This window comes from Haliotis rubra, unplaced genomic scaffold (assembly GCF_003918875.1).
Source record: "Haliotis rubra isolate DU_JTF1 unplaced genomic scaffold, ASM391887v1 Scf273, whole genome shotgun sequence".
Classification (NCBI taxonomy): Eukaryota; Metazoa; Mollusca; class Gastropoda; order Lepetellida; family Haliotidae; genus Haliotis; species Haliotis rubra.
In genome coordinates, this window is record NW_025766814.1 from 681963 (window position 1) to 706835 (window position 24873).

Sequence of the window (24873 nt, forward strand, 5' to 3'; positions counted from 1 at the left end):
ACAAATAAATATGTAGCTGAATATGTAAAATATTTGCAATAAAAACACTTCCGAACTGTACTTAGATGGCAGATTTTTTATGATAGAAACACACCAAACAGCGTTATTCTACGATTTTGCTTTCCCATTTTGTTTAAAATAATTTTTTGTTTTGCAAATTCATTTTTTTCAATTGCAAATTTTGTTTTCTGTGATAGTGAATTAATATATTTATACCAAGTCATAAAAAGAGAAAGGTCGAAAGTACTTTTGAAAGTACCTCAAGTCCCAGTTATCCTAAGGGATATGAAATGCCAAGCCCAAAGGATATCTCACTGCCCAAAGCAGATTATGCCCCTAAACTTTCTTGCTTTCTGAGATAATTAGCATCATTATTGGTACAATCGGTCAGGAAAGTGATACCTTGTCTTTCTGTATAACACAAGAGGCTTGTACAGATTCAAACACTAGTGTTTACAAGGACTTGTTTTATTCTTGCAAACTTGCTCTGGCACAGAATGAAATTACAGCCGGATGATTATGGTATGTTAAATGTCAAACCTGTCATTGACCATATGTTTGGGTGGAGAATACTGAAATATACATGACGTGATTGACATTGGTGTGTTGCCAAAATAGCAAAGTTGAACTGCTGCAAGTTCTAGTACACCCAACAAGTCCCCTAACTGAAACAATTAAACTGACATCTAGCATGTACTGGTACATTAAAATAATTATTTCATGTGAAGTTATAGAAAATACAGCTTTTTCATTATCTTAGCTGATTGTCAGAATGTGGATAATTATTTGTGATCTATGTTTCCCATATGTGAAGGAAACAAATTTCTGATGTGACTGGGAATGGTTTTACACAGCTTTTATCAATATTCCAGCAATATCATGAACACCAGATAGACTTCATACATTGTACCCATGTGGGGAATCGAACCTGGGTCTTTGGCATGATGAGCGAACGCTTTAACCACTAGGCTATCCCACCACACTAAATTCCGACAATTTTCTAAATACAGGTATATATATGACAAAGAATTGCTCATACCCCGTCATGAAGAAAATAAGCTGCCCTGGAACTGCTGAGCTGGACAATAAATCTACCAAACCTGTCTATGTAAAAAGCTCCATGTTGTTTACGAGTCACTCAAAGTGAAATGACCTGGGACATGTTAACATGAGCTCGATCAAACAGAATTAAATCTGTTTAAATTCTTTTACAATGGCAGACTGAAATATATCAGATAGATTCATTGAAGCAGTTTCACAGAGGGTATATTTGGTTTAATGTGCACCTCTGGTGGTATAAAACTTCACACGCAACACACACACCACATACACCCTGAATTAATTGTACTGCTCAAACCTATATTATTCCTTTTCCAATTTGGGAACAAAAAATAATTCTGTTGACAACTTTAACTTGATATTCCCATCAAGCACTATGTCCTCAAGTTACAATCAAGGAATGGCTTACAAAAGTTCAAATGTATGATTTCACCTTATATAATTGCTTGTAAATTTTATTTATTCCGTACACATTATTCTTAAGGAATTTAAATACAAATATCAAAAGCCAAGATTGAGCAACTGACATTCAGTTGCATGATCGAAACCAAAAACCCAAATGAATAAAAACCTTGTACTAAAAAGCCAAAGTCGAATGCAGACAGATAAGGAAATTGACTTGGCTACTCAAAAGTCACACAGATGAAAGTATTCATTATCCTAAGATTGAGACTGTGAAAACAGCACTGAACTATGACATCCATCTAATACTGGAATAAACACCTGTTTGACAAGAACTGTAAACCGCCATGAAGGGTAATTGTTTAGTCCTATAATCTCAGCCTTACTGCTGTGTTAAGGTATTTGCCATTTCCTAAGGTCATCATGTTTCATATTTCCTTGTTTTTGCTGCCATTACGGTAACAAGAGAAGAAAACTGCCATCTCTCGAAATGTCAATCATGATGATTCCAGGCCTGCTTTCAGAGTAGCTGTTCAGATATAAACTACCGTTCCAAGATCAAAAACATGTAATTGATTTAAACTCTGTTGAAAGGTGGGCTAGAACCACTAAGACCTGTTTTCTCCAACTGTCTTTTATCACAGGACGATCCTGACTACACCTGCATTTGATCCATCAGCCAATCTTCAGGTTCTGTTGCCACGAAAGGATTGCGTCAGTGAGTCATGCCTCGTACATGTTGCTTTGACATTTACAATCTTAGGCAAAGCAAATTTTATTGTGAGCTAAATGTGCATGTGATAGAATTTCACTCTTGCGCATAACGCCAGTTTTCAGACTATGAAAGTATTTAATCTGATACTTGATCTTAATGGTCGTCAGGATAGATAATTGTTGAAAACATTTTATTTCTAGATGACTCAAAGATCACTGAATGTTCTCTTGCCATAAAATCTTTGAAAAGGAATTGTATGACTCATTGTTCAGATTTCTAACTGATTTGAAAAACGTTTGTTTGTTTGTTTGTTTGTTTATTGTTTAACATTGCACTCATTAATATTCCAGCTATATGACATCAGTCTGTAAATAATCAAGTCTGGACCAGACAATCAAGTGATCAAGGGTATGAGCACTGATCTAAGCAATTTGGATTTGATAAAACTGCTGAAACACTAAAACTTCTAACTCCAGAATAACATCGCTGAACACATGACAACTTTTATTTTTTATTCACCTGATGAAGGAGCAAGAATTAGCTCTGAAACATGGCATAAAGAATAGAAAGAACTTGTTATCCATAAAATGTGGCATGTATTCATGTTTGTCAAATTCTAAATGCCTTTCAAAGACTACATCACTAAACATATCACTTGTGACTAATTTTGGGGTTTTTTTTGCCCCAAAATATGTTCAAACCAACCATAATCACTTGATTTACAGATTTATATAGATAGCACATGCAGCTCAGTGATCTTAAGTGCCATTCTGTGGCAGAGGTCACTGCTTGGACACAAGAAACCTATATTTGTGGCTTGAATCCCAAATAGCACACATGCTTCTCTGCTCATCAGCACTACCGGTACCTGTGCTCCCTGGTTTCACCAAAATGGTAAATGACTGAGACCTGCATCACCTTACACGTTCCTCCCACATCTAACTGGCACTCACACACTCACTCACTCCTCCTTACTAACTCCCTCCTCCTTCCTTCTGTCCCTCCCTCAGTATTTTACTACATCATGTGTGTGTGTTTATTCATATCCACTCGATGATTCTTTTCCCAAATTGAAATACAAATCAAGAAAATTGTAAATATTTAACTCTTCATTCACTCACTCACTCACTATTTTATTACCTCATGCCTGTCATCATATTTTCTGTAAATTTTGGGGTTTATTTCTTTTGCATAGAGTTTGGTGGGAGGCAGAACCAAAATACTATTCTGACTTGTGGGAGTGAATGAGGAAGTGAGTGTAGTTTTACATTGCTTAGCAATATTCCAGCATTGTCATGGCGAAGAACACCAGCAATGGGCTCACACATTGTACCCAGGTGGGGAATCGAACCTGGGTCTTCGGCATGACAAGCGAACACTTTACCCACAAGGCTACCCAACTATGCTGAACAAGTGGGAGATTAGAAAAAACAAACACTCAAAATGTCACCAGAAATGTAAAATATTAAACTCAGTATATCAAACAAACATTAAAATCTAATTTGATAAATATTTCTCCTAACTTATGGACTTTAATAAACTAGCTCAGCCCAGACTGAGTCATATAACCTTAAAAAGTTACATATATGACAGCTCAAAATAAAGTTCAAAATCGTGACGAGCCTGACATTTCACAGTAGTGCTTATTGAGTAACATTTACCTGAGTATTGCAAACGGCTCACATATTGCAACATGTTATCATGAAACAGTGTCCGCTAGTTAAGGTTACAGAAACTTATATTGACATTTGATGTTGAAATGACATTTATCTAAAGGAGTGTTCGTAAATGTCAAACAAGTAACTATAACACGAAAAGCTGTTCATCAAAGTTTAAAGTTTATAACTTTTAACAATTTTCATTCTCATCTTAAATATTGTCAAAAGTTAGAAACTTTGGATGAAAAGGGAGGGCAATGTTAATTTTCATTCTCATACCTTAATATCAACATTGCTTTCCACTTAACATCTGGTATCATCACTATATGAAAGAGATTGATAAACATTTGTAAATTATACATACAACCACACTATGCTGTATTGACATTTCAGGATTTCATAACTTCTACCAAAAAGAACAAAATACCAATATCTCAATTACGACAAGATGGACATGTCACTGAATTGTCTGGTCCAGGCTTGATTGTTTACAATCTGCTTTATTCTGGTTGATGGGTGAGTTTAGTTTTATGCCGCACTCAGCAATATTCCAACTATATGGCAGCGGTCTGTAAATAATCGAGTCTGGACCAGACAATCCAGTGATCAACAGCATGAGCATCATTCTACGCAACTGGGATACGATGACATGTGTCAACCAAGTTAGCGAGCCTCACCACCCGATCAAGGTTACTTACCTCTTACGACAAGCAGGGGTTACTGAAGATCAATTCAAGCCCGGATCTTTACAGGTCTAATAGAGATCGTCCAAATCCACAAAACATTCATTGTTACTACCTATAGCAGCTATAAAGTTCATAAGACAATGAATATCGTAATGGTATGCACGCTTTTCGGATCATGATTCAGAAACTGTACAAGTATATTCCAATGAATAGCAAAATTGGCACTACCAAACATAACATTCCTCGCTGTTAGGAGTGAGTGAGTCGGTAAGTTGAGTTTTACACCACACTCAGCAATATTCCAGCTGTATGGTGGCAGTCTGTAAATAATCGAGTCAGTACCAGACAATCCAGTGATCAACAGCATGAGCATCAATCTATACAATTGGGAACCGATGACGTGTGTCAACCAATTAAGTCAGCGAGTCTGACCACCCGATCCTGTAAGTCGCCTCTTACGACAAGCATGGGTTACTGAAGATCAATTCTAACCCGGATCTTCATGGGTTTGTGTCATAGCAAAAGATGTTAAAAGATGGTACTTGTTGTCACCCTGCCTAGAGTATTGTGTTTAGAGGATAAACAAAGACTGGCATGACATCACCATTTGTGGCTGATAATTGTTGCATCTGACAATTGTGGTTTTCTGAGATGGTATTCATGGTAAGTGCATTTTTCAAAATAAAAAATTGACTTAATGAAAATAAGTAATGAATAAAATATTCCACTCACAGATTTTACAAAACTCAATAATTTATGGAAATACCCTTGCTATTATTTCAGAAAAATACAAGAATTCTGAACTTTATGAAATGTATTTTTTTAACCCACACAATAGAAGAAGCCTCTTTGATCTTCAGAAAATGATTTTTTTTAGAATCTACTTCATGCACAAAGCAATTTTTTCTGTTAGCTATGCAGTATTTTTCACAAAGTATTAGTTTTATGATCTTAATACCAATCAAGCTAGACCATTATAAATATCAAAGGACGTTTACTATCAATTAAAACCCATCATTAACTCTTAAATATCTCATGACAAGATTACTTGGAAAAGGAAAATGTCAAATGTTCAAATAATGACATAAAATATCCATCAATACACAATTCAAAGTTTCTGAAATGATCTCCATCAAGACAATAAGGAACTTAAAAGTTAATGAAATATGTTTGTTTTATGTGTTTGTTTGTTGTTTGATGATGAGAAAAGCAATATTCTATTATAAAATGGTGGTTTGTAAACAATTGCTTGTGGATCAGACGATCCAGTGTTTGACATCATCAGGATTGATCTACCCCACTTCAATACATCAACATGAGTCAACCAAACTGGTGCTCCTGACCACCCAATTGGTATTGTCACCATTTTTATATAACCATCTGGTGCTGAAGATAATTTCTAACCGAAATCTTCGCTCAAGTAATGACTGACTGACTGACTGAGTTTGGTTTTACGCCGCTTTTAGCAATATTCCAGCAATATCACGGCGGGGGACACCAGAAATGGGCTTAACACATTGTGCCCATGTGGGGAATCGAACCCGGGTCTTCGGCGTGACGAGCCAACGCTTTAACCACTAGGCTACCCCACCGCCCCCTGAAGTAATGACATTTGTGACATGCCATATAATAAACCCTGGAATGATGTATTATATAACAAATGTACACTCATTAGTGTTCAATATCATAGCATAATAATCATAATAATCATCTTGTTAACTTTGCAGTGGAGAAACAATTCCCCTTACCAAGATCTCTATCAGAAAATATAAGGAATTATTATCTGGGTCTTTTATTCATCTTTAACATCTGAACATAAATGTCACTTTTTCATTTTCAAAGCATAATTTATTTGCTTAATAATTTAATTAAATATTCTCTCAATACCAAAACTGAACTTAGGTTATAGTTACCTAGTTCATAAAAAATGTATCCTAACAGAATAAATGAAAAATTGCTTTGATAAAAATATACAAGTATACACAAAGACCAAGAGAAAACAACTTGGTTAAAAGTAGTTAAAAGGTTTTCTAGGTGGCACTTCAGAATCGAAACACTATTGACAGTTCCTGTGTGTTGACTGCAACAGAGTAATGAACAAGAATAACTAAGGCTAGAAGCCCTCACAAAAATCCTGAGAGATCAAGTCCAATTCAAATAACACAGCAGTTAAATTTCACTCCAAGTCACAAAGAGCAGTTGGGATGGATACAATTCCGACAACCATGGCTGATGAAAATCCGACGAATTTGGTGAAGTTGCCATATTTGGTTTCAGTTCTTAAGCACCGAGCCTGCGGAAAGTGAAAACCTCCCAAAATCAATAAAACCCCTTCTCATTTCTTCATTTATAATTGCTTTGGCAGAATATGAATACGTCTCTCAATCTGATACGACATGCCTCCCTAAAGAAACAATGATCAGCTGAATCCATTGATGGAGCTTGAGATCAACCTGTCACGCCACACTCAGTGGAATTGAGAGGGTGTGAAATAGACTTGCCTTCTTTTGAAAATAATGAAATGGTCATATTCAAGCAAGAAGCTCATGCTTTAAGATACAGTCAAACACCATTGTACTGAAGTTGAATGGGCCCATGTAAATGTTGCGAGGTATCTCAGGTTCAGTGAAACCGGAAAATGAACTAAACACACATTTACTGATTATAGTGTGTTTGCAGTGAAAATGTACCGATGAATTTCACTCTAAACAAAAAAGTAAATTGAATAAAGTGAAATTAAGATTGCGAATCCTGATAATTTTACCTTGCCAATTGAACATTCAAATCTCAGAATTTTATTCAACTTAGGATAAAAGTTGTTTAACAAATGATCATAGTTTCAAATTGCTGTTGGTTTGTATTACAAGGGGGTATGCACTTTAAATGAAACACCGAGAACAAGTAGGGTTGGTCTGAGTTAACGCTCATCACGTACCGCACGTGCATTTGTTTCACTGTTCCATCTACTGCGCTTACCCCCTTGTATGACAGACTAACCACCAACACAAATCGTAATCCATAAGAGATTTGATAATTTGTACAGACATGTAATCACATTATTCCTTTCATGTCAGAGTGATGATGAAATGAAACGTCTCTATGAAGATAGGTGAGACTGAATAAGACAGGAAACCTTTGACATTTTAACTCAGACATTTGTCTTTTTTAGCTTCTTAATTGAACCATGATGTTTAAAGCCCAGATCAGGGTAAATCTGAGACAGAAGTACATCTTTGGCTTTGGAACAGGAACTGAAAACTACAACTCAAAGTTAAACAATGCTGACTAAAGAAGGAAGGTTTACTTCAAGACAACCATATGTTTAACACATCAAAGTATGACTCAAGGATGCTTACTCTATATACATTTGGTTGAGATATATGTCTGCACAGCTATTTACGACCCTGTATATGAGAGAGTTACACATGGTAATCTTAATCCCTGTATATAAGACAATGCCCAGCAAAAACAATTTAGAACTGAAAAGGTAAATAATCTTGTCTAGTACTGTTTAATTGCAAATTTGACGTCTTTACTGACAAAGTCGTCTTTTCTTGTTCGTTCACACGAGGCAATTCCATGTTGTTTTCTTACCAAAAGATAAACACAAGTTTGACGAAAGTGTAACCTGTAGATAAGCCGACCACCTTCTACAGACTGCTTTTTTCAAAATTTGGCTTATCTATGGTAATATACGGTAAATGGTTAAAGCTGTGTACAGCGCACTTGTCACAAAGGTGTTCATGAAGCATGTTGATCTTGGATATATGGTAGAAGTGTGGTTGCATTTGAACATTAGCATGAGGTGTATACTATGACAAAGGAAACTGTGAAATATGCCCCTGTTCACCTAGCAGTGAATTGGTACCTGGAAGGAAGAGCTGAAAATCATCACATTGTATTGTGATACAATACTGTATTGACATATTGTTATATCGCTGCTATGCACAGCAAGTTCTGCCAGAGTATTATAGTAATGAAAAGGGGGTTATTGGAAACATGAGTTTCAAATGTTGTTAGAGGTTGTTGAACAAGGTGCATGGCTAAAGAAGATATCCAGAAGTACATGAAGATACCCACCCTTGTACAATGAAGATACCCACCCCTGCATAATGAAGATACCCACCCTTGTATAATGAAGATACCCACCCTTGTATAATGAAGATACCCACCCTTGTATAATGAAGATACCCACCCTTGTATAATGAAGATACCCACCCTTGTATAATGAAGATACCCACCCTTGTATAGTGAAGAATATGTACTGCCTTCTAGAAAGTAATCAAAGGTAACAAATGTCTTATCTGGGATTACACTTTCTCACAGAAGTACAAATTCTAGTACCAGGGAGGAGTCCAGTCAGGGATTTGAACTCAAGACTCTCAGAATGAGGATCTTCATGGCAGCACACAATGTCAGCTGTCCAACCCAGTGAGCCAACAAGGCATCCACTACATGGTAGTCTGAGATACTATTTAATGATGCCTTGTGTCTGTGAAGACACCACACAAGACATACATTTGTAATAAAGGATCAAAGAAGTGTTTTGATGTTGGTAATTCTCATCTCCAGTCAAACTCATACAACACCTACCTGTTAATATCAGGAATTTGATATTTCATCCATACCTGTCATGATTCAATATCTGGATGTGTCTACCATCATGTGATGTTTGCATCTCAGGGTGATCAGAGACCATATCACCAGTATCGGTATATGGTCTCTGGGGTGATCAACCTGATGTCTACATGCATGATTCAGTTACAGAATGAAATTACAGGACAATTTATCAAGAAAACACATGGGAGAAGGGAGAAAATCTTTTGTTCTTGCTTCTTCACTGACCTTTCACAATATGAAGGATTGTTTTTCTGTGGAATACATGTGCTCTCTTAGGGATGGTAACTTTCAAGGGGAGGTAACTCTCCAGAGTGGGTAACTTGCAAGGGCAGGTAATTCTCAAGGGCAAGGCAGGTAACTCTCATGACAGTTTCAAGGGCAGGTAATTATAACCTGTGCACAGTATGCCTTAAAGTATTAATGATTAATATTAATTTTTGGCTGAAAAAGATGAGAAGGTCAGTACACTGAAGTCAATCAGCTAAAACAGAAACAAACAATTCTCTTCTTTCCAGCAAATGTAAATCTTTAGAATTGCTATTCATCAAAGTATGTATAGGTCAAGTTCTGCATATGCAATATTCCATGCAATATATTATGATTCACAAAATAGATCAATGTTTACTTCACCAAATTCATAACATCCCATGACTAAAGAGCAATTATACCATATATTTGCCCAGTCAGACAGCATGTTAAAACAGACTGCATAAAATGTTTCTTTGACTCATCCATTTCTTACTCTATCCAATCAAAATGTTTCCATAGGCAGTGCAATATCACCTTTTGTGATATGAATGGTTTATCAACTCATTGTAACTTGTACAACTTTAGAAACTCAGGAACTTTAAGTATGATTTATCGAGACTACACAGAACAAACATGTCCTTTGAAATAAAAACCCCATCTCATTTGAAAAGCAACACATGATATGTTAACTACAAAATCAATTTTGAGATATCGAATTACCAGGAAACAACAAAAAACCTTTTGACTGAAAAGTTTCATAAATGAATTGAGTCCTGGAATATGAAAAACAGTTGACATCATGAAGTACAAGTGTAAAGGATAATTCATTCCCCTGTCAAACCGATTCTGGGTTTAAAATGTAATCTGGGTGTGGAGTAGTTTAGTTTTACGCCCCTTTTAGCAGTATTCCAGCAATATCACAGCAGGGACACCAGCAATGGGCTTCACACTTTGTACCCATTTGGGGAATCGAACCAGGGTCTTCGGCACGATGAGCAAACGTTTTAAACACTTGGCTTCCCAAGGAAGGAAGCAGTGACCCTGGACTTTATCCTCACCCCCACCAACCCACCCCAGTAATTTACCAGGGGAATGAAGCCTCTGTTACACAAGTTCCACTGCAAACAATAACACATCAAATATATTCAAAACACCTGAGTTACATGTCACTGACAACATTATACTCCGCACCCCAGTTTATTTACAAAACACACATTGACGGTTCTTGTATCAGGAATGGGGTCATGCAAAAAAATGCACACAAAAATACTTCCTGAAATCTGAAGAAAATATTCTGAAGAGTGACTGTGAAGAGAGTACTGAATATATGGATGCACTAAAACGTGATCCTCCTCAGTTGATACTCATATTCTTATTCATCAAATATTTTTTCAAAACATAAGCCTTGGACTATGACATGAGTGAAATTTTGAGGCATCAAATCTGCATTTGAAACATGTCAATTCAAAGCAAACTGGGTTTATCTCTTAATAAGAGCATTTATAAGATAACCTTCACTTATGTAACAGGATGATAGCTTAGATACTATCCTTAGTGAATCAAGAAATGTCAGTACCTTCGAATTCACAGTCAAAATTGTATCCAAGTTCCAACACACTCCTGGCACATACATATGTGTATATATAGCCACAATGCATGAACAAATTCAAAGCAAGGTCTTATCCTTGAAGCAGTCTAGGCTTTGGTTTTGATTCAAATTCACATGCATTAGCTGAGATTTGCTCTCCTAACTTTGTTGAAACTTGCTCCCTTCGATCATTGCTTTGAAAGCTAAAGGTTGATAAGTACAAATAAGAGCTCTAAGCAGATAGAGATTTTTAATATATATCAATATTCTAGAATTTCTGATAGAATTTGTGAATATGTTTACAAATTCATCATATTCTGGATACCTGAGTAAACATTGCTTCAAGAAGAAGTCCATCTCAAACATATGCACCAGTAACAATAGTCATGCTAAAATTGGTACTCACCATCGGAGCTGGTTGGCCGCGGTCGGTAAGTTACCCCTACAGAAACAGATAAATCTACTGGAATAATTTTTTAAGAAAACTCAGTTGATTTACATGGCATAAAACATAATCAAATTACTGGATGAAAGGGAAAACAATGGTGACTGGCCAAATTTGCATAAGGAAAAGATGGATGGTTCTCTCTATATTTTATGAGTGCTTCATTCGCATAATGAACATAAATGTCCTGACTTGGTTCAGGGAATATTGGTTGCAGTATGACCACAATATTAGTTTCTAACTACATGAAGAGACTCAAACATGATTCATATGATAAAATAAACAATAGAGTTTTGATGAGAAAACGTATGAACACTTAAATACCACAGATATGTTTTATAAAGGAAGATCAGTATATTTGACAGGACAATGAGACATTGACATGATACAGATATGATATGGTACACACAGAGGGTACTACAAGGAGGTACACACAAGGGGGCACACAGGAGGGTATTACAAGGAGGTACACAAGAGGGTACTACAAGGAGGTACACAGTAGGGTACTACAAGGAGGCACACAGGAGGGTACTACAAGGAGGGAGGTACACAGGTACACAAGAGGGTACTACACAAGGGGGCACACAGCAGGGTACTACAAGGAGGTACACAGGAGGGATACACAAGGAGGTACACAGGAGGGTACTACAAGGAGGGCACACAGGAGAGGTACTACAAGGAGGTACACAAGAGGGAGGGTACTACAAGGAGGTACACAGGAGGGTACCTACAGGAGGAGGTACACAGAGGGGTACTACAAAGGGGGTACACAGCAGGGGTACTACAAGGAGGTACACAGGAGGGTACAAGGAGGGTACACAGAAGGAGGAGGGTACTACAAGGAGGGTACTACAAGGAGGGTACACAGAGAGGGTACTACAAGGAGGTACACAGGAGGGTACTACAACAAGGAGGTACACAGGAGGGTACTACAAGGAGGTACACAGGAGGGTACACAGGAGGAGGTACACAGGAGGGGTACACAAGGAGGAGGGTACTACAGGAGGGAACTACACAGGAGGGGAGGGTACTACAAGGAGGTACACAGGAGGGTACTACAAGGAGGTACACAGGAGGGTACTACAAGGAGGTACACAGGAGGGTACTACAAGGAGGTACACAAGAGGGTACTACAAGGAGGTACACAGGAGGGTACTACAAGGAGGTACACAGGAGGGTACTACAAGGAGGTACACAGGAGGGTACTACAAGGAGGTACACAGGGGGTACTACAAGGAGGTACACACAAGAGGTACACAAGGACAAGGTACACAGGAGGGAAGGTACACAGGAGGGTACTACAAGGAGGGTTACACAGGAGGGGTAGGTTACACAGGAGGAGGTACACAGGAGGGTACTACAAGGAGGTACACAGGAGGGTACTACAACAAGGTACACAGGGGAGGTACTACAGGAGGAGGTACACAGGAGGGTACTACAAAGAGGTACACAGGAGGGTACTACAAGGAGGTACACAGGAGGGTACTACAAGGAGGTACACAGGAGGGTACTACAAGGAGGTACACAGGAGGGTACTACAAGGAGGTACACAGGGAGGTACTACATAAGAGGTACACAGGAGGAGGTACTACACAGGAACAGGAGGGTACTACAAGGAGGTACACACTACAAGGAGGCAGGAGGTACTACAAGGAGGTACACAGGAGGGTACTACAAGAAGGTACACAGGAGGGTACTACAAGGAGGTACACAGGAGGGTACTACAAGGAGGTACACAGGAGGGTACTACAAGGAGGTACACAGGAGGGTACTACAAGGAGGTACACAGGAGGGTACTACAAGAAGTTACACAAGGAGGTACACAGGAGTACCACAAGGAGGTACACAGGAGGGTACTACAAGGAGGTACACAGGAGGGTACTACAAGGAGGTACACAAGAGGGTACTACAAGGAGGTACACAAAGAGGGTACAAGGAGGTAAGGGGGAGGTACACAAGGAGGGGTACAAGGAAGGTACACAGGAGGGTACTACAACAAGGAGGTACACAGGGTACTAGGGTAGAAGGAGGTACACAGGAGGGTACTACAAGGAGGTACAAGGAGGGTACTACAAGGAGGGTACTACAAGAAGGTACACAGGAAGTTTTTATAAGGAGCTACACAGAGGAGGTACACAAGAAGCTAATCTAAGAAAATACACAGGAAAATAATCTAAAGGGCTACATAAGTAGCTAATCCAAGGAGCTCATATGAACACACTTAAATTAGATATACAGGAAGGCACTATATGAAGGTACATGGGAATTAACTGTAAAGTGGTACACAGGAAAGTAGTATTATGAGCAAAAGAGGACGATAATGAAATGAAGACTGTTGATGAATAATAGACATGAATGCACAAAAGGAGGTACATGTATGCACTATGATGAGGTACACATGAATGCACAAAAGGAGGTACATGGCCATACAACCATGAAGCACACAGCGGGTTACTCAAGGTGTACACAGAGAGGTACGTTAATGAGGTCCTACCGTTAATAGGCACTGCTTTCGACTGAGTTGTCACTGATCTCGGGGTCGAGGGGCCGATGAAGTTGTACCTGGCGGCAAAACCTTGAGCTTCATACTTGCCGTCAGAATAGAATTCAATGAACAAATTACGGCCAGTTGAAGTAAGTTCTACTTGATTCTGGATATCGCAGTAATGACCGATAACGTCTGCACTTCTGTCTCGGCCATTGTAAACAACAATGGCATCAGGGCTGTAACGACAACTGCAAAACAAAGACAACATTTTAGATACCAGGTTACGAACAAGCTAAAACATTCTTCAAATTCATTGTCATAGAGACTGACGCACATGCTCATGAGGTCTCAGCCATTTTTTAAAACTATATTTTGGGGCGTACAATTCATGCGAATATGATGTCATCAATTGTAAAAACAGGACATATTTGCAAGTATAACATTGAATCTGGGAAATATACTGAACAAAAAAAGTTAGGCATCATGAATATTTTGGGGTATTTTTTGGGAGTGAAAACTGAGTACACAATTTCATTAAAAAATCCCTCCAAAAAATCATGATGTCTTTCTTTTTGGGTTCTGTATATATTGTTTGTGGACACTCCTGAAATGATTCTTCAACAACACAGTGAAAAGGGAAATTTTGCGCTTTGTCAGGAAGTGATACATTTTATACATGACATCGTGTATGTGAATTCATAAAAAACTGCACAACCTTTTACACGCCAGCTTAGCACGATTCTAGGTGAACTAGTACACACAACGATATGCATTTTTTGTAGGATATTGTGAAATGTTTTCATTTGCCACTTTTTCAAATATTCTGATATATACAAAGGTGAAGGTTGTTGGGGGATATGAACAAAGCACCACGCGTGTGGGATACATCTCATCGCACAGCCACTATACCTGGTCTCTCCTTTGCTACTGTGCAAAAATTAAAAAATGTGAAAGATCAAAATTAGAAATTTGTGGTAATATTCCATGAATATCTGAAATCGCATCTTAAGCAAAACTACACATGTATCAGAGATCTGTGTCAAATACTAATGAATAATGACAAAAAGAGTAACAATGGTATACTTGAAATCAGTGTGTGAAATAGCTGCCTGCAAATAGCAAAATTTCAGTTGAGCTTAAACATTCTGAAATGCCCCTTGCAACACAAGCTATTGAAATTTTAAGATTAATTTTTTTTTTTTCATGTTTGTATTCCCAGAATTATGTTTACAGACTTGACCTCAGTAGTACAGTACAGTACAGTACAGTACAGGTAGCTTCCTTGATCACATTGTCAAATATCCTGCTGTTTACAAATATGTAAAAGCCTGTATATGAAGTGATACAAGTTTGCAGATTTTACCTCAGTAGTACATAGTACAGTACAAATAGCTTCATAGTACACAAGTACAGTGTTTCATTATTAAGACAAATGATTATGTACCTCTCTCAGCTGATCAAAAACAAAGGTCTCCCATTTCTGTACATCTGTATTGATGTATCATAAAAATAGTGACAACTATATTTAATATCCAGAACAAACAGTGGTTGTGAAAAGAAATTATCAAGATTTTGAGCAACTGAAACACTGTGCATCAAATCTGTTTTGGTTGGTTATATTACGAGTACTAAGGTCAACCAATTAGAAACAGTGTTATTTAACAAACTTGACTACCCATATCAAACATTGTCGGGCGTTGAATGTTTCTTAATCTACTCTCACAATTTGACTTAAAAAATGTCTTAATTAACAGCACAACTTGCATTCCAATTTTATGGTCATTATCTCTAGTTAAACATGAGCTGTGAAGGGAAATGGGATCAAACACAGAAGTACAAAAACAGAATTTATTACAAATGGTCAAGGCATTTTTCAATAGTTAAATTTGAAAATGGCAAGTCACGTGTTAGGCTAGCAAGCCCCCTTGTCCAGCATTATTTTCAGGCTATTTCACACACTGCTTGAAATGATCAATGTTTGGGCTAGAAACTCCCCAAAAATCCAATAGATTAAGCTAAAAAACTGTAATATGAGTGACATGACTTTTTGTCAAATGATCTTCTATTTCTTACACAGATACATGCTTTACCAAATTATTTATAATGCCAAAAGTTCAAAAGTGAGGTAAATGTTGATACATATGATACAAGAATCATGGTTATGTATAACTAACTTTTCTGGAAACATTTTTACCAATAAAAGCATGTTTGAAAAACAAGTTCTATAGAAAACACAAACATGTCTAACCCCCTTCTTAAGCTGTAACTATTAGCAAAAAGTAAACTATGTGAAAACAATATTGAAAATATTTAAATTTGATAAAATAACCAAATAATTTACAAAAAAGTAAAAAGTCATGAAATACACATATAAAATATTTTGGAATTATCAGACACAACCCTGTTAAACAAAAAAAATAAAACCCCAAATGAAATGTTATGATGATTATGAATATTAAGGGAAAAAAGGATAATAATAATGATGATAATATACCTTCCTCCCTGTTAAACATGCTTTCATCCTTATTTAAAATAAAACCCCAAATGAAATATACTGCCCATCAAAAATTTAGACTCACTAGTGTAAATATAGCCTTCAGGTAACTAAATTTTTGCAAAATATTCCATACTGTTTAAAGGTACTGTTTACACATGAACTGATGCATTGTAAAACAAATTTGTAACGTTGAAAAGATTATTGTCATGAGTTCAATAAATGATAAAAATCAGTGAAAATTGGCGAATTCTGAACAAAACTTTACACCAAAACGCAGCTGTTCACATTCATGATATTTGCACATGCTTTTCAGCAATTTGATGCATGATCCTTGTGAAATTCATCTGCATAAGGTTTGCAGTTGGTTCCCCCAAAGTAGTGGAGAAATCAATCTTCGATGTAACCATATACAATGTATATGCATAACATATAGTGAGTGTTTTCAGTGAGGATAAACTTTTGATGGGAAGTATATGTTATGATGATGATGAATATTAATGAAGAAAAGGATGATGATAGCAATGATAATTACCTTCCTCCTGTGTGATGCAGTTGGATGTTTTGAAAAAATATTCTCACTTTGTCTCCCTGTTTTGCCTGGAAATGGTACTGACATTTGGACATAGGCTGGTAGTTTTGAGGGTAAAATGGAGAGAAGAGTCGACCAGATTTCGTGTTATTACTATCAAAATAATATGTACACTGGGTCCCGTGCATTTTGGTTCCAGATATCACAAATTGTTCTGAAAAAGACAGAAAAAAGAAATCATAAAAAAACAGCAAGTTACAATGATATTCCTGAAAAGAAAATCATTTATCATTCAGTCTAAAGCATGTTATATTTTTAAACAGTTTTGATTTATATTCATGAAAATATTTTCTGAAATTTTCAGGGTCCATTATCTTGAATTCTCAACAATGTATATGTCAATCCTAACTTCATGATTTCATATTCATTACTGTTTATTTGTTTACCTGAATTAATTATGATATTACTATGATCTTTGAGCTTCATCAAATAAAACATACAAATGTAAACACTGAAAGAGGACACAATTCTATATTTTTCCAAACTTAGCTCCATATAGCTGGTTACATAACTAATTTGTGAAAAGATAAGATTTAACAGAATTTTATAGTTAAATATATAAGAATATTATGGACATAAAAGATGAAAACAGAGAACATATCACTCATATTTCAGAAACATCAATGTCTTTAATGTCTTATTAGAAACTTTGGTGATATGTAGAACTTCAAGATCTGGAGTTTTATATAAAAACAGAATCAAAAGAACTGCAGAAAAGGAATAGAAAATCCTTGTGCACATATGTTGTAGAGACATGAAGTCAAAAAACACCCTAAACCCTCTCGTCCTTGCTCTATCGATTTTCATCCTCAGTGTCCCTAATTATACTTTGAGCTCATTTCACATAATATACACAACGATAATGAATATAACGTAATATTCAAATAATTTGCATAAATGTGCATATATTACAACAAATTCACTCAATGTTGAAAGCTGGTGCAGATACATAAGCTATTGGTAAATATATATATACAACACTGTTCTGAATGTTTTCTTCTGAATATTTTACACACAATACATAAAAAGATATATGAAGGTACTATTTGTCCAAAATAAATGTTTTTAAGCCACAATATTGCAGCTGTACTGTTGACACATTGACTGCCTATCACCAGTATACTCGTAGTATCAATTCTGGCTGAATTTGCCACTACAAGTTATCTTGTAGCTACATCAGTGGTATTTTAAAACATGTTTCACATGTTGGTGAAACAGCCACTAAAAGTTATCTTGCAGCTACATCAGTGGTATTTTAAAACATGTTTCACATGTTGGTGAAACAGCCACTACAAGTTATCTTGTAGCTACATCAGTGGTATTTTAAAACATGTTTCACATGTTGGTGAAACAGCCACTACAAGTTATCTTGTAGCTACATCAGTGGTATTTTAAAACATGTTTCACATGTTGGTAAAACAGCCACTACAAGTTATCTTGTAGCTACATCAGTGGTATTTTAAAACATGTTTCACATGTTGGTTAAACAGGCACAAGAAGCAATCGTCTCCTGGAGGTAACAAAGAACACTAGGAGACGTTTGATTCTTGTGCCGATTTTCCAACATGTGAAATTTGTTTTAAAATTTCACTGATGTAGCTACAAGATAACTTGTAGTGGCATATTCCGCCAGAATTGATACTACGAGTATACTCGTGATAGGCGGTCAACATGTTAAACCAGTAGAAGGATTACCTATTGGTTCAGTGAGTGAGTGAAAGTTGCTTAATTCTGCATCAGCAATTGTGCTTGTCCTGCCAAAGATCTGGGTTTGATTCCCAAAGTATATAATCTTTAGTGCCTAGTCTAGACACCCCACCACGACACTTCTAAATATTTTCAGAGCAGTCTGAAACATTCATAGACTTAAGCCAAGAGCTGGAAAACAGTGGTTGATAGAGCGAGCATCGACTAGCCACCTGATCCCCATGCACGTCACCAGCATCGAGGAATCTTGTATATGATTATGTTAATCACTCTCCAAAAGGGATCAAAGGTTATTATGATACATAACTCGCCCCTTGTCACATATAACATTAAAAGTGCACAAAAGGCAATGAGATAGTAAGACAGAGAAGTTTTTGACAGTTAATTGTTTAGTAAGAAGAACAACATATAAACAGGGTTTGATACCGGGCACATGAATAGAAAAAATAGAAAAATAAATAAGGTATTTGTTAAAAGAAATACCAAAATAAATCTTGAGCAGTATGCCAGGATGAATTTCAGTTTTGTAGTTAAAAAGTTGGGGAAAAAAACAACATCCATTCTTTCAGAGGTAGCTCTATGCATAAAATCTGGTATAACATGGAATAAAAAAAAAAATTCACATCTAGTTTGCAAAAGTTTGACCCTGCAGACCAACACCTGAGTAATTAAGTTTATAACCCATACTGTGATCACCAGATCAGATAGGTCTGAAGAATTATCACATGACATAAAACAGATAGTCATGGATACAAGAGTTGCTCCCCTTGGTAGTTTGAGATGTTGGTGGTCTGGTTCACAATATTTTTAACCATTTATGTAAATTCTGTAAACCTCTACACCTTTCATTTATTTATTTATGTGTATAATTCTCACAATTCATTCACAAACCAGGAATCACTTCTCAACACACTTTCCTATATCTCCAATACACTTGTTCACCCTCCAATATACCACTCGCCGCTCAGTCAGTCAATCAGATGTATATCACTTTATCAAACCTATTCACTATCCAATATCTACTATCCACTTTCAACACAATACTCACTAACAAGATATCATTCTCTACATACTCTTAACACACTCACTCACTCATCTACATATATCACTCACTCATTCACCTACCATTAGATATCAGTTGCAACATACCAATATATTACTCTCGTCACTGTTACTCACTCACTTACTCACTCTTGACACACTCACTCACTCATCTACATATATCACTCACTCATTCACCTAGAGATATCAGTTGCAACATACCAATATATTACTCTTGTCACTCACTCACTGCTCACTCACACACTCACTCATTCTTGACACACTCACTCATCTACATATATCCCTCACTCATTCACCACATTTCGATATCAATCTCAACACAGCATTACATTACTCTCCACACAAGCACTCACTCACTCACTCATCTACATATCCTCCACACAGTCAATCACTTACCTATTTCTCTCAATGCACACACTCACTCACCTATACACCACTATCAGCACGTTCCATCAACAATCCCACCCCCTACAACCCCCAATTTCAACCCCAACAACCCCCAATTGCCACCCCCTACAACCCCCAATTGCCACCTCCTACAACCCCCAGTTGCCACCTCCTACAACCCCCCTGCCACCCCTACAACCCCCAATTGCCACCTCCTACAACCCCCAATTGCCACCCCCTACAACCCCCAATTGCCACCTCCTACAACCCCCAATTGCCACCTCCTACAACCCCCAATTGCCACCCCTACAACCCCCAGTTGCCACCTCCTACAACCCAATTGCCACCCCTACAACCCCCAATTGTCACCTCCTACAACCTCCTACAACCCCCAGTTGTCACCTCCTACAACCCCAAATTGCCACCTCCTACAATCCCCAATTGCCACCCCTACAACCCCAAATCTACCTCCTACCCCCAATTGCCACCTCCTACAACCCCCAATTGCCACCTCCTACAACCCCCAATTGCCACCCCTACAACCCCAATTGCCACCCCTACAACCCCCAATTTCACCCCTACAACCCCAACACCCTACAACCCCCAATTGCCACCCCCTACAACCCCCAATTGCCACCTCCTACAACCCCCAATTGCCACCCCCTACAACAGAGTGGCATTTTATGAGTTGGGACAAACAATATTACACAACTTTAGGGATAACAACTTCTGTTATTTCGTAAGTGCGACGTTTCGATACAGATTCTTGTTCCTGCTTGACAACGGTACAAGAATCTGTATCGAAACTCACGAAATGAAAGAAGTTGTTATCCATAAAGTTTGTTCAATATCCTACAACAGTCATTCGCCGACCTCTACCACCCCAATGACCCTCCCCTACAACAGACAATCAGCACCCATACAACACCCAGTCTCCGCATTATACAACACCCCTATTAGTACCCAATCTCAAACTCCTACAAAAACCAAATCGTCATCCCTACAAAACCAAATCACTCCCCCTCCCCTACAACACCCTATCCCCACCCTATACAACACCCCCATTAGTATCTCCAACTCCTACAAAAACCAAATCGTCACCCCTACCAAATCACTCCCCCTCCCCTACAACACCCTATCGCCAGCCCCTACATCACCTCAGGTATTGGTCAGCAAGTGCTGGTCACATGACCAGTATATCACATTATAAGCTTCACACTGATGTTAGTATTCACACGCTGCTCATTACCATATCTAGGTGATTTTATTAACATTGACTGTTGTGTTTCTAATTCCTTTCGACTCAAGCTTTCTGAAAAGTTAGATGCAGGATATGTGTTAATAACTTAAATAGCTAACTGTATTAATAACATACCATAAATATCATCTAAATTCTGATCAACAAACAGGCATGAATCAACAGATATATTCCTAAAGGGATTAAGCACTAGAAGCATAGGTGTGACAGAGGTGTTTCAGTTTGGAAAATAATGAGTGCCACAAGTTAGAAAAAAATACCAAACTTTAAAACTATGAAAAACTGCAAATAATCAGTTATTTTACTCATGCTTCATTTATTTCCTGCAAAGCAAAGTTTTAGTGTTTAACTGAACAAATTTAGAGTTCTCTCCCTTTGTCCATACTAATGTTAACTCATATTTCAGCAGTGAATCCCAGTTTTAGGTGATACATGTTTTCATATTGATCAAAATACATAAGTTAAGTCATAGACATAAAACAAACAAGGTTGTAAAGGTCAATAACAAAATGCAGTAGAGAAAAGAGGAAATGTTCAGATAAATTTATTTTCATCTTTTCTTACCTTTCAAGGTGGATTGTGATGTTGAGTACAAATGTGAGTCTATTGAATCAATATTTCTATTTATAATTTTGCTGATGTGATTTTCAAACATGTAATAATATGTAAGCAAATACAGAATGTAAAAATGATAACTGTGATCTGACGTGTTATTTCTTGTTACAAGGATTTTAACACTTTCGTGTTTGTCAGCTGCGTGTAAGTGCAATATTTCTATAAGTATCAAGTATAAAAAATCCGCTTTTCATGAGCAGCAACTCTTCTGGTGTTGCTATGAAATACTCAATTAACTTGATTATTTACACTAAAATATGTCTTGTTACTAATTCTGTTTTGTTACCCTATTTTCAATGATGTCAAATTTCCTCCCTGTCCTCATCGTAGTCTTCGCATTCTTTTTTTTTGTCTAAAGTGAGTGAGTGAGTATGGTTTTACGCCGCTTTTAGCAATATTCCAGCAACATCACGGCAGGGGACACCAGAAATGGGCTTCACACATTGTGCCTATGTGGGGATTCCAACCCGGGTCTTCGGCGTGATGAGCGGACGCTTTAACCACTAGGCTACCCCACCGCCCCTTTTTGTGTAAAGAGTAGAAGTTACTTTAACTGTTTGTGTTAAATTAGAAGTCATGTGACATTTTGTATCAGTGTAATAAAATTTCCTCAATCTAACAGTGCACACCATTCAACAAAAAAATTAGGAATAATTTAAGATATTAATTACACTATACAAATTTAATTATTTCTTAAAATTTCACTTATAAATAATTTGCATATAGACCATATTAATAATTTTTATTTCTTTTGATGAATGATTTTCTTTTTCTGTTCACAAACTATATAAAGTTTGACCTCTTCATGTTCAGTGCCTTTGTGGATCAATTAGAATAAACGTACTACTTCTTTTTCCAGGATGTACCTTAAATATATTTCTTAAATTATTATACACAACCTTTCTTTACACTCATGTGAATCTTTCTGAATCAGTGTCATAGAGTGATGCTACCAGGTGTTTGCAGAAAGGTTAGTGATCCTGCCCCAATACTGACATCCATCACAAACACATGCAAAGCCAAATAAATTGTTCACCTGATCTGACACAGGAACATATGGTAAAATTAAAAGTGATTTTCTTTTGACTTTACAGATGCTTCAAATTTGGAAATGTCATCTGCATGTCGATTTTATGAGTATTGCATATGGAACATGTGCATTTTATGCAGATATTGGTGCAGATCTTTTTCCAGGTATCTATAACTGAGTTTGCTATTTATAAGCAGTATGTAGATGTCTTTTTCATACCAACAGGGGCTGATTATACCAATATCATGCAAGGATGTTTAACACTGTGATGTGTGTTATAGAGGTTCAAAATACATATAAAAATGCCTAAGAAAAGAAAGAGTGCAATCATAAATTATTTGCTTTACCAAAAAGAAAAAAAAAAACTTATAAAATTCTCTGTCTTAACTAAATTTAAGATATTACCTTAACCTTTTACCTATCTGATAAATTATACTGTATAAGATTTTATAAAACATCAATATTTATTGCATTCCCAGATAAATATTATGATAAAATTATTAGCAAAGCAACAAAAATATTCAATATATCAAAGGTTATTTATTTATCATTATATCATATACTATCTTTCATCATATAGCAATTCAGTCTGGCATTTCAAAAGAAGAGCCTCATCTGAGCTGTTGCCTTTCTCCACAAACAACATAACATTATTCACATCTGCTTCAACGGCAATTGAAAGACAACTTCAAAGAAATGTCTCACACAAAATGACCTTGTAAGAGAATTCACAGCTGGGACTTAAGAATTCTAAGCCTCTACATTAAGCCTACATGCATACTGAATACATCCAGACTGTACTCGAAGATTCCATCAAGACAAATTGGAAACACTACACTACAAGAACAAAAATGTAAAATACTGATCTTAAAACCAGCGCAACCATCTTCCACTTAAACTAATAATTATACTCAGTAACTGATAACACTAGTACTCTAAGCTACATAATTTATTTATCGCATATTTAATTTGAATTATAAAATAAATTATTTAATTATTGAAACCATTCTCACCTTTATCTAAAAATTGGTATCTTCCTTGGAAACCTGTAAAGTTGCCAGGCAAACCATCGGCATGAAGCTCCAGAATGAGAGCTCGATCAGCAGAAAAATACTTCTTCTGAGTGCTATTGAGGCTGCCACAAAGCTCTTCTGAATGTCGATCATGCTCGTTAATTCCTGGGCCATCCAGGTAGAGAAATAATCGCAAAAAGTCCGTACATACACTGAAAAAGAATAGAAAACAAGTTCAATATAAGTGACCCTTGGTTACAGTGTAAAATGTCCATTTAACATAAGCATAGCTCCATGGCAGTGTCATCGCTGAAATGTTGGTTGGTTGGTTGTTTAACACTGCACTCAGCAGCATTCCAGCTATATGGTGGCGGTCTGTAAATAATCAAGTCTCGACCAAACAATCCAGTGATCAACAGCATAAGCATTGATCTACGTAACTGGGATACGATGACATATGTCAACCAAGTCAGCGAGCCTGACCACCTGATCCCCTTAGTCATCTCTTACGACAAGCATAGTCGCCTTTTGTGGCAAGCATGGGTTGCTGAAGACCTATTCTACCCCGGATCGCCCCCCTAAAACCTCTTAGTCAACTTGAATAAATGGGTGGTGTATTTTATAAACCATAGTAAATCATATGGCAATTATATAATCTTACCAATGAATCCAACTGCCCACAATGTACAAAAACAGAACAAAACCAACGGCAGACAATGATCTATCGAATGGATCTATCGGGTGGTCCAATTCAAAGGGGGCAGTGGGGTAGCCTAGTGGTTAAAGTGTTCGCTTGTCATGCCTA

General features: G+C 37.0%; 1 protein-coding gene across 1 annotated transcript in view; it reads right to left on the minus strand.

Annotated features, from left to right (window-relative positions):
• The window catches only part of LOC124280770 (suppressor of lurcher protein 1-like), a 205652-nt gene that overhangs the window by 89662 nt on the left and 91117 nt on the right, over nt 1–24873 (minus strand). The window contains exons 5-10 of the mRNA XM_046716746.1: nt 24069–24280; nt 21402–21464; nt 16940–17150; nt 14820–14837; nt 13917–14158; nt 11384–11419 (exon numbers count right to left, since the gene is read on the minus strand). Coding sequence (XP_046572702.1) covers nt 11384–11419; nt 13917–14158; nt 14820–14837; nt 16940–17150; nt 21402–21464; nt 24069–24280 — 782 coding nt within the window. The remainder of the gene's footprint in view (nt 1–11383; nt 11420–13916; nt 14159–14819; nt 14838–16939; nt 17151–21401; nt 21465–24068; nt 24281–24873) is intronic.